At 39.4% G+C, this 12,500-nt stretch overlaps 1 protein-coding gene across 1 annotated transcript in view; it reads left to right on the forward strand.

Moving 5' to 3' along the window:
• Window positions 1-12,500, forward strand: part of LOC113803784 (uncharacterized) — a 39,311-nt gene that overhangs the window by 26,561 nt on the left and 250 nt on the right. The window contains exons 2-7 of the mRNA XM_070122987.1: window positions 575-700; window positions 6,047-6,213; window positions 6,623-6,735; window positions 7,311-8,094; window positions 11,051-11,148; window positions 12,321-12,500. The exon at window positions 12,321-12,500 is cut by the window's right edge and continues 250 nt beyond it. Coding sequence (XP_069979088.1) covers window positions 588-700; window positions 6,047-6,213; window positions 6,623-6,735; window positions 7,311-8,094; window positions 11,051-11,148; window positions 12,321-12,473 — 1,428 coding nt within the window. The 5' untranslated portion in view covers window positions 575-587 and the 3' untranslated portion in view covers window positions 12,474-12,500. The remainder of the gene's footprint in view (window positions 1-574; window positions 701-6,046; window positions 6,214-6,622; window positions 6,736-7,310; window positions 8,095-11,050; window positions 11,149-12,320) is intronic.

A 12,500-nucleotide genomic window follows, 5' to 3' on the forward strand; every position in this document is an offset into this window, starting at 1 on the left:
TAGTTTTTTATCATTATTATCACCACCATAACTATTGCAATTATTATTTCTATAATCATTTGTTTTAGCATTATCATCATTATCATTATTTTTTTTATTGTTATTACTACCTGTATTATCATCATTATTATTCCTATCATGACTATTATCATTATTATTGTTATCATGAATAATATTGTTATTATCATTATTATCACAGTTATTGATATTGTTATCATTAATGTTATTAGTAGTAGCAGCAATATCATTATGACAAAAATAATAATTACTACTGTAGGAAAGGTATGAATGAGTTGCATATCTTCACAATACAAGAGATGTATTTGACTGATTTCGATTCCATCTCCAATTTAGTATATATATATATGCTATGTATTTTCTCTTACGTATGTATTTCTGACGAAGATAGAATCGAAACCGGTCAAATACATCTCTCGTATTGTGAAGATATCCATTCTCATCCATACCTTTTCTACATTTGTCAACATGAATACGGTTTAACAATTACTACCATTATTATTACTACTATCATAGAATTTTTAAAAATCATTGACTGATTCCGTTTTTCCCCCAGAATAGCTCAAACGATGCTGGCAGAGTACAAGATGTTTATCCTGGTGGGCGTGATGATGGGCGTGGTCAGTGCAGTCGCCGGTGGTTGCCTTGAGTGCCAGACAAACAGCTTCCCCGCCCATGACAGGTAGGCGTGTGCAAAGGCCGATAAACATTTTGATTCCATTGTTTTCTCTCTCTCTCTCTCTCTCTCTCTCTCTCTCTCTCTCTCTCTCTCTCTCTCTCTCTCTCTCTCTCTCTCTCTCTCTCTCTCTCTCTCTCTCTTTACCGTTTTCATTGTCTCCGGTCGTGTATTCCAGTCTGTTACTTATATCTCTATTACCAAAACCACTACTACTATTCTTACTACTATTTCTACTACTGTTGCTGCTGCTGCTTCAACTGCTGCTACCATTGCTACTACAACTACTGTAACTGCTACTGTTACTGTTAATACTACTTCTACAATTACTACTGCTACTACTTTTATTACTAATACTACTACTACTGTTGCTAATGCTGCTACGATGACAGCTACTCCTGCTACAACTATTACCTCTACTATTGCTACTGTTACTATTACTGTTACTGCCACTAGTACGAATGCTACTATTACTTTTATTACTGCTACTGCTCTATTACTATTACTACTGATGCAGGTCAATCTGTCTCTATTACTGTTACTGCTACTAGTATTACTACTACTACTATTACTACTACTACTCTTAATACTTTACTACTGCTGCTACTTCTACTATTACTGCTACTGCTCTATAACTATTACTAGTGATACAAATACAGCTGTCTCTATTACTGTTCCTGCTACTACTATTATTACTACTACTGCTAAGACTACTGCTGCTGCTGCTTCTTCTATTTCTGCTGATGCTACTGCTACAGTAACTAGTACAATTGCTATTTTTGTTTTTACTACTACTACTACAATAATAATACTAATACTAATAATACTACTACTAATAATAATGATAATAACAACAATAATAATAATAAGAATAATACAACTGTTACGAATGAACAATAATGACAGTATGTGATTAAGCTAATAGATATGGTACTAAAGACAGCGATAAGAGAAATGAAGAAGATAATGACAATGATAACGATTGTAGTATTTTTGGTGGTTTTGAAAACAACAATAATGATAGTAAAGATGATGGATCTACTACTGCTACCTCTAATGATGGTAATGATGATAATAAACAATAGTAAAAATGATCATAATCACAAAAAGAATAATGAAAATTCTTACAAACTATGAAAATGATAATGATAGCAATGACAAAATTGATAATAATCATAATGATAGTGACAAAATTGATAATAATCATAATGATAATGACAATAATGATAATCATGATGATAACAGAACTAATAACAATAACAACAAGAGCATTAATAATGTCAATGGTTATAGTAATGATACTAACAATAGTTCTAACATTATTAATAATGATAATAATAAAGGGAATTGTCATAATAATAATAGCAATGATATTAACGATAATGATAACGTCGGTAGTGATAATGATGATTACAATAATAATGACATTATGTGTTATGATAATCATAACGACGAAAATAATAATGATGATAATTATGGTAATTGCAAAGATGGAAAAATAAATATAATAGAGTAACAATATCCTTTATCATAATTATAATATTAAAGGCAATGGTAGTAATAATGATAATGCTAGTGGAAATAACAATGATCATAAAACAACTACTGCTGACAGGAATGATGATGATAACAATAACGGTAATAATAGTTTAAAAAATACTTTTGATAACAAACTGACAGTCGTCGGGGCTATCCCTTGAAGGTCGAGGATGACAGGCTCCCAAGTACCGGTCCTTTTTTTCCTATTCGTTCTTTCTCCCACGAACTCCTCAGGGCGGTCTGGATCTTCTTGTCTCTCCTTCTGCCTTTCTCTCTCCTCTTCTATTTTGCTAGTCCTCGCCTCCTTAGGTTTCTGCGTTCCGTCATGGATCTGGGGTTTTCGGTTTCCTCAACTCGGATGGGAATAGATCCTGACGAGGTGACCTGCTCAGTGCAGCTAGGTCCTGAGGATGGAGGATTCGATGCTTGGAAGGTTTGCAATAATTGTCCCAGCTGATGTTGCATATGCTCCGAGTGTTGGTGGATTCACTTAAAGGGTTTCGCAAGGGGGTAGTTAGTATAGTAACTGTTTTGATCTGTGTCGAAGCGCAGGCCAAGCTTAACATGCTTCATTATAGGTCTCGAGAATCCCTGCCAGTTCCCTTGCTGTCGGCGTATGGAAAATCCGCGAGTGCAGTGGCGGTTGGTTTTGGGCTGACGAGCTGCCCATCAGGTCAATAGAAGATGCTGATTCTAGGTGGGAGCTTTCCTGTGACTAGGTGGATGATGGCAACAACAATACCAACAACAATGCTGCGACAATGACACTACCCTGTTTTTCTCCAGATCTGACCTTAAATATTTCAGCGGATGCAGTATTCACAAGAACCGTGGTAATATCAGGGTCCTTCAGGATGCTCATGAACGTTCCAGGGCTATTAAATATGCTCAAGATCTGCCACAGGAAGGGACATGAAATCCTAGGTACAGCAGTTAATGTTGTTCATGGTACTTTTGTAGTTGACAGTCGGCAAACTCCATGTCTGTTATTCCTGCAGGTGGTCTGATGACCCTTTGACTTTGACAAGTTTATTGAGACAAAAGATTACATCTCAAAAGGATGTGGTAACGTAGGCTATCCTCACCCTTGTTTTGACGTCCCTTTTGGTCTCGGAGAGGGTGGTCTCTGCAACTGGCTTGAGAAGGTTGTTGGCGATGAGACTAACGTAGGGGGACACTTCTTTGAATGTCTCTGATGGGTGCTGTTACTACCAGGCTTTGTTGTTCTTCAGTGCTTTGACGAGACTATATAATTAAATATTTTCTTCTTGCCTACTTTCCATCTGCCTCTCTTTCTCTCCATTTATTCATCCATCTTATCTTTCTGCTCATAGCCAGGCACACGTCATCAGCGAGGGAGCTTCTCGGATTTAAGGCGAATCCTTTAAAGTTTTAATTTCTTCGGTTTACGTTTCAAGGATTAAGTTTCGAGTCTTCAGCTCTCGGCATTTCTTTCGCAATTTATTTATCTATTTTTATTTTTCTGATTATCTGCCGACTTACTCCTTTTCTAATCAAAATTTGCAAGGAATAGGATGACTTCGTTGATACTGATCTTGATGATAATGGTAATGATAAGGATTATGGTGATTTTTGCAATTAGGACAATGATAATGATTATTGTTGCTGTTATTATGATGACAATGATTAATATTATCATTATAAAAAATGAAGGTCACTAAATGTAAATGAGAGCAAGAAAAGTAGTAACAAATTGAAATCTTTTATACTGAAAATATATTCTTGGAAACACTACACGTACTTATAAGGCTCATGAATGGTGTCCATTCATAAAATGTTAGTTATTTAGAATCAGGCTTATGAACTCTTCGGGATATTTGTTTTTACTATATTTGTTGAGCATAATTTACTTGTTGCAGCTATTTAGGAGACATATTTTTCCTCTAAACTTCCAGCCAATTTTCTTTCCTTGCTCCTTCCAATATTCATCCATATTTTTCTTCATTTTGCCTTCTTTTATATTTGATACTACTGGATATCCATCTTAATCCTGTTTATTTTTTTCCATATACTTGTTGATAAACTTTTGGTTCCTTTTTTCGGGGGGGGGGGCATTGTTGCAAATACCATTATTATTATCTTTTTAACTCTAAATGCTTATGTTACTAGAGATAACACAATTTTACTTAGTTAAAGAATGGAAGCTCCGAGACTCCCCAAAAAATCCTTGGCTGCATTACTATTGATGTCATTTGTTTTTAGATAATGATATAAATCATATCAACGGCAACATAACAGCAGACTTTATTGTTACATACTGAATTATGATGATATTGCCGATGACAATAGTAATTAAAATAATAACAATACTGACAGTGGCATAACGATGATGGTGCCATTAACAATGATAATAAAATCACGATAGCAAGTAAGAACAGTTTAGACAATTACATCAACAAAATCAGCCAATCCAAACACCAAGAACAACAGACAATTACAACAACAAAATCAGCCAATCCAAACAAGAATTAAGAACAAAGACAATTACAGCAACAAAATCAGCCAATCCAAACAAGAATTAAGAACAACTTAGACAATTACAACAACGAAATCAGCCAAACCAAACACCACAGAACGAAAAGCAGTCGGAGGCGGCGACGGCGGCCCGAGGGGAAGACCCAAGACCCAACCAACAGACACTCGCTCTTCTTCTCCTCCTTCTTCTTCTTCCTCTTCCTCTTCTTCTTTTTCTTCTGCTTTTAAAAATAGCTCATCGCGTGTATACGGCCGGCCGGCAATCTCACAGCTGATGAAGCGTTTGCAGCAGGATTTTTTTAGCTTGTAGGAGCGTAATGATAGCAGTGGTTGAGGTCCGGCCGTACTGCTAGGTCCTACAGGCACTCGTTCGCCTTTTTTATTTCTCTTTTTTTTCATTTTTTATTTTCATTCGTCGCAGCTCAGAGACAGACTGTGATGGGAGAAGCTCTATAGTTTCTTTCTGTTTGCTTGTTTATTTTGGTTTTCCTTTGGGAGGCTGCTGGGATTTTTTTTTTTTTGAAAATTAAAAGGGAAGAGATTTGTTATTTTAAAAGTGAAGAATTCTATAGAGTCTGAATTTCTTACGACGATGACAACCGCTACTACAAGTGATTATAGTGATGATAATATGATGATAATGATACTACTGCTACTACTACTACTACTTATAATACTACTACTAATAATGATAATGATAATGATAATAATGATAATGATAATGATAATGATAATAATATTAATAATAATAATAATAATAATAATAATAATAATAATAATAATAATAATTATGAAAATGATATTAATCGTAATAATAATAATGATAATGATAATAATAACAAAAACAATAATAATGATGATGATGATGATAATGATGATGAAAATAAGGATAATCGTAATAATAATGACAATGATAATAATAATGATAGCAATAATGACAATCATGATTATAATGGAAATGACTAAAGATAATGATAATAACAGTATTAGTCACAACCATAGTTATAATGATAACAAAAATACTAAAACAATGATGGTAGACGTGATAAGAAGGTATCACCATTTTTGTAGCCCTAATGATAAGGATATCAATGGTAATGATGATAATGATCATAATGATGATGATAATGAACATAAGGGTGATGATAATGGTGATGATAATGATCATAATGGTGATGATGATAACGATAATAGTCATAATGGTGATAATGATTGTGATAATAACACTAACACTAACAAGGACAACAACAAACAACAACAATAATATTATTAAAAATAGCATTTTTTAATACCCCCCTCCCTCCCCCTCCCTTCCAGAGGAATGTCCGCCTGGCCCTCGTCCGCCCGCAGAGACGGCGCCGTGACGCCCGTGCTCAACAAACTCCGCCGCGGAGGATTCACGCCCAACAACCCCTTCATTCTGCGCAATATCCAGCCCACACGCCCGCGGTTCAGTGAGAACGATTTCCTCATTGGGGATATAGGTGGGTTGGACTGTGTGGGGGTGTGTGGGGGTGGGTGGGGGGGGGGGAGTGTGTGTGTGTGTGTGTGTGTGTGTGTGAGCGTGTGTGTGTGTGTGTGTGTGTGTGTGTGTGTGTGTGTGTGTGTGTGTGGGTGTGTGTGTGTGTGTGTGTGTGTGTGTGTGTGTGTGTGTGTGTGTGTGTGTGTGTGTGTGTGTGTGTGTAGGGGCTAGGAAGATGTGTATGTTTTGTGTGTTATGGGTAGGTAGGTGTGTATGCGTATCTGCTTAAGTGTGTGTGCGTGTATGTGTATTCGTATGTGTATTTCCTCATGTATTTCGTAATGTGTATTTGCATGAGTACACACACAAACACACACACACCCAAACCAACTCACGATCTAACATCCCTTCCTGGACCTCGACCTCGACAGATGACTACGATGAGGACGACCACAAGTTCCCCTGGCTGCCCGCAACGAGGCCGTCCTTCTACTCGAACCACGCCAAGGAGCTGCCAGGCCTCGAACACATCCTGGAGGACAAGGTGAGGAGGGTCTTTCCTGTCGGGTTTTTTGAGGTTCATTTAGCTTTGTTTTGGTTAATGTGGAAACGGGATTTCTGTTGAGACGGAGTTCTTCTTGTTCCAGTTATAAATTTGGATATTATCTCTATTGTTACTATTCCTAATACTATAATTCCTGATAGTACTGTTATTGCTGTTTTCATTGTAATTATCGCTGTTATTATCATTATCATTATTATTGTTATCATCATTAATTACCATTATTATTATTGCTCTAACTTCTCTTTAATGATACTAACAATATGATAATAGTAAAAATAATGAGGATCATAGTAATGATGATAATGATGGTAGTCTTAATAATAAAGATAGTAATGATACGGATGATATTGATAATAGTAATAAGAATGCCGATGGTGTTGATAAAAGACTACAGTAATGATAATAACAACGATGATAATGATGACGATAGTGTTAATTATCATTGTTAATATAGTAGTGTTAATATCGATAGTGTTAATTATAATTATCACGATTATTGTTGTTATCATTAGATTTGTGACTAAGTGAGTGCTTAAGCCCCGGTCTCCCCCCAGCTGAGCCCCGTCGGCCGCCAGCTGAAGGCGCGACGTCCCGGCAAACAAGCCTCGGACATGTTCTCGCGGAAGGCCGTTCTGGGCAACAAGCGCAAGAACAAGATGAGGAAGCACCGCCAGCGGCTCGGTAAGGCTCTTGGTTCCCCCTTCGCCGGGAGTCAACGCGTCCCTGGTTTCGTCCAGGTGAAGAGTCCTCCTCGCATCGACGAGGACGACCTCCAGCGCGAGGACAGCGAAGGAAACGACCATCGCGCCGGGACCGAAGAGCACGAGGACGACCACCTGACTGTGCCGGAGCTCTTCGGCGGTCCCAGGACATTCCCCAAGGACTTCGTCCCCGGGGCGCGCTTCGGCAACAAGGACTTCCAGCCCGAACCAGTCGCCAAGGGCCCCTTCCAGACGGATCACTTCCACGGCGAGAACGAGAGCCAGCGAGAGGGCTTCCGGCAGAGCGTCCTCAGCAAGACCCCCTTCGCCAAGGACTTCGGCAGCAACGGCTTCTTCGAGAGCGCGCCCCACGAAGACTTCGACCACAAGCTGACGTTCCCGGAGCCCTTTCCCGACCTGGGACCCTTCGGCGAGACTTACAAGGGCCGGGAGCCCTTCGCTGCGGGCGAGCACGACTTCGGATCCCTGGGAAGCTACCACCAGCCGGATTTCCTGCAGGAGGGCGGCGGGGGCCTCGACTGGCTCCACTCCCCGCTGTCCGGCCTCAACCTGCCGGCGTCCAAGGACATCATTAACGCCTTCGAGCACCCGGAGATGACCACGGAGGCCCAGCGAGGTACCAGGCATATCAGATCCCCAGTGTCAGGTGTTGTATATATGTTGTTGTTGTTGTGGACTGAGAATGGACTGCGGGCGTGGCATCGACGCGCCCGAGGTGGAGGGCCTTCGGTAGGGCGGGCGGAAGGAGGACAGGAGGGAGGCACTAGCTCGCTTCAGGAGAGGAGAGGCCCTTTGCGCGAGGGGCTTGGGTTAGCAGGGCGATCAACATTATGAACAGAAGGATGAAAATCAATAGGCTGATTAAAGTAACGCATTCAGGTTGTCTAGACAGTTATGACCGCTCAAAAATTACGTCAGCATTAACTTACGGATTAGCCATGCGGAGTAAAATAATTACAGCAAAAAGTCAAAGGGTTTATACATGAACAGAAACGCACACACACGCACGCACACACACACAAAACCGTAACCACTTACAAACGCAATTGAAATCACAATTTAATGCTAATTCAACTATTACCAATGAATACGATCCGATCATAACGCGTTGTTTGATTATTCATTTGTCTATTTCAATGATAATAGTAACATACATCGTCGCTTGACTGACAGACAGAGTAATGGTATTCATGCAAGATGCCATAAAGGTATATCAGTGTGAAAGGTAAAAGGATATTTTGCAAGTATCCTCTATGCTTGCGAGTCTCTCTCTCTCTCTCTCTCTCTCTCTCTCTCTCTCTCTCTCTCTCTCTCTCTCTCTCTTTCTCTCTCTCTCTCTCTCTCTTTCTCTCTCTCTCTCTCTCTCTCTCTCTCTCTCTCTCTCTCTCTCTCTCTCTCTCTCTCTCTCTCTCTCTCTCTCTCTCAATCTCAATTACTTGTCTCTTTGTTTCTGTTTATCTGTCTGTCTGTCTGTCTGTCTGTCTGTCTCTCTCTCTCTCTCTCGCTCTCTCTCTCTCTCTCTCTCCCTCTCTCTCTCTCTCTCTCTCTCTCTCAATCTCAATTACTTGTCTCTTTGTTTCTGTCTATCTGTCTGTCGTCTGTCTGTCTGTCTGTATTTCTCTCTCTCCCTCTTTCTCTCAATTATTTGTTTCTGTCTGTCTGTCTGTCTGTCTATCTATCTGTCTGTCTGTCTATCTGCCTCTCTCTCTCTCTCTCTCTCTCTCTCTCTCTCTCTCTCTCTCTCTCTCTCTCTCTCTCTCTCTCTCTCTCTCTCTCTCTCTCTCTTTCTCCCTCCCCCCTTTCTATTTCCTTTCATCCTTTTCCTTTCATTGTTTCTTCCTCTCTCCCTTCTCTCTAATTATTCCCCGTCTTAGTGTATATTGGTATTTTACTAACTCATCTTTCCGTTCCCTCTATGTACCAAATTCCTCATTTCCAATCCCTTATTTTTTTCTTCTCTCTCTCTCTCTCTCTCTCTCTCTCTCTCTCTCTCTCTCTCTCTCTCTCTCTCTCTCTCTCTCTCTCTCCCTCTCCTCTTCCTACGTATTCATCTATCTCTCCTTCCTTTCCTCTCCCCCTTTCATACCCCCTCTTTCTCTCTTCCTCCCCCTCTCCCCTTTCTCCCCTCCCTCCCCCTTCCCTCCCTCTTCCCTTCCCCCCTTCCCTCCCTCTTCCCTTCCCTCCCTCCCTCCCTCCCCCATCCGTGCGTGCTTATTCGTCGACGCGATGACGGGCTCAAGCCAGAATCTTCATTGATAAAACCCTTGCGCAAGCGTGCGAGTCACCGATATTCGTATGTAAAGAGATCACTTTTTTGCGTTCAGTCTCGAAGTGCATGACCGATAAAGGCTGACTAATTGCGCGAGGATCATTCCCATGCGCGGTTGCACGAGTCTCGCGTCAGTGTGCATGTTAATAGGGCTGCGATGCGTCCATTCTAATGTGTTGCGAGTCTCTTGATAAGTTTTGTAGCTTTTTTTTCTTTTCTTTTATTGATTTGATTTTTTTCTAGGTGTGTGGTTTAGTTTTGTTTAGTTTATTTGTTTTGTGTTGTGTGTGTTTGTTTTATAGAATGTAAGTAGGAAATAGTGAATAGTAGATTGGTTAGTGAATAGTAGATTGGTTTAGTTCCTTGTCTTGTGAAGTTTTCAGAATGATTAAACGGATTTTAGATCTTTAGATAGATGTAGTTGTTTATAATTGTAAATATATAAATAGACAGGCATATATAGATGTATAGACTAGAATTCCATTCATGATGTGTTTATGAATATTATAATCAAAATTTTTATTGCAATAGTCATTCCACATTACACTAAAATCTGAACACACACACACACACACACATTTTTTTTTACGAATAAAAACATGGCTGTTAAAAGGTACATCTATGATTCTAAAAGTATTAATGACATTGAAAACACATACCTAGTACTAACAATGTATTCATGACTTTGAAAGTATATCCATGACACCTAATGTGCAAGCGCGACACTAGAAGCATAGTTATGACATAATGAACATACGAAGGAGACATCCATGGCACTCAAGTATTCAGACTAACACATCCATGAACATTAAACACATTTATAGTACTGACTCCTTCACAATTATCCCTTACTTCCTTCACTGACTTTCCACAGACTCATCCTTCTTCCATTAAGTCCATTTGACTCCACATCCCTCCAATGACATTCCATAGAACCCACCTCTATCCACTGATCCCATTTGACCCCTCCTCCCTCTACTGACCCTGTTTGACCCCTCCTCCCTCCCCTAACTCCATTTAACTCCACCTCCTACCCCTAATCCCATTTGACCCCCCCTCCCTCTACTGACCCTGTTTGACCCCACCTCCCTCTACTGACCCTGTTTGACCCCACCTCCCTCTACTGACCCTGTTTGACCCCACCTCCCTCTACTGACCCTGTTTGACCCCACCTCCCTCCCCTAACCCCATTTGACCCCACCTCCCTCCCCTAACCCCATTTGACCCCACCTCCCTCCCCTAACCCAATTTGACCCCACCTCCCTCTACTGACCCCATTTGACCTCTTTCTCTCCCCCCACAGAGGCGTGTCATGCAAGGAACATTCACACCTGCGGGAAGAAAGTGATCACAGAATTCACTTTCGAGCCTGACTTTCCAGAGAAATGTAGGATCAGAGAGGTGAGTCGAAAATGAGGAAGATGAGTCGAGGATTGTGAGTCTTCATCGTGAGGCTGGTGAATCTTATGGCTAGATCAGTAGCAATTCGAGGAGGTGTCATGGCGTCTGGTTCTATTTTTGGAAAAAGCACATGGGGTTTATTTTTGATGACGTCACTAAAGTTACGGATGCTTTGTGAATATGGTCGATCATTTTGGTCTTTTTCAATTTTCAAAAAATATGGAAAATAATGATTTTAATAGATATTTTCATTGAACAATCATCAAAACTGACGCCATGACACCTCCTCGAGTTGCTACTGATCTAGCCTTTCCTTTGGTGAATCTTTTGTATGTAAAAGACAGTTAGATTGAATATTCATCTGGAAGTTGATGATTTCTTAATGTTTAGACCAGTTAAATTGACTTTTCTATGAGAGGTTAGGTCAGTTACATCGATTCTTCTTGTTGATAAATCTTTTGTGTGTATAGGTCAGTTAAAATGAATCTTCTTAAAGTTAGTGAATATTTTGTATGTTTAGATCAGTCAAATTGAATTTTCATCGTTGGTGAATCTTTTATATGTATAGATAAGTGAAAGTGAAGGAAAATAATACGATTACATATAGACTATGAAGTGAAGCAAGGGGATGCTGGACAACTGGAATTTATCCATATTTACTGTAAAAACATTTTTCCATGTCAATTTAATAATTAAAAACATCAACCACATATTAGAAAATAGATAAATGTAAAAATAATGAATGAATAGATAAATGAAATAGATGGAAATGAAAATGGATGAAAATTGATAGATAGGTAAATAAATAAATGAAGATGCATAAAGAAATAGATAAAGATTAAAAGAAGAATAAATAAAAATAGATAAATAAATAGATAAATGAAAATATGCAAATTAATAAATAGAAGTGGGTAATAAATAAAATATAATGGATGAATAAATAGATAAGTAAATGAAAATAAATAATCAAACAAATAAAGATGAATAAATAGAAGAATAAATGAATAAGAAGTGATACGTAAATAAAATGATGAAGTAAATAAAAATAAACAATATAAATCAAGGAACAAATAAACAAAAATGAACAGATAAAACAAAAGCAAACAAATCCTCAATTATGCAAATGACCAAATCCCAAGCCCCGCCCCCTAAGACCCGTTTACCCCCAACAGGAGTTCCTGGACTGCATGGAGCTGCAACGCCAACAGTCGTGCGACGTGCCTGAGGGAGAACACTTCAGCAGGGAAGGCACCAAAATCATCCGAGACAAGATTAAGACCCTTCTTTGGTCTGCTCGGGGCTGTATTCTGGGCTTCTCTGCTTAAGACGTTCCTTGGGGTGAGGGGGATGGA

Source organism: Penaeus vannamei, chromosome 6, assembly GCF_042767895.1.
Source record: "Penaeus vannamei isolate JL-2024 chromosome 6, ASM4276789v1, whole genome shotgun sequence".
NCBI lineage: Eukaryota > Metazoa > Arthropoda > Malacostraca > Decapoda > Penaeidae > Penaeus > Penaeus vannamei.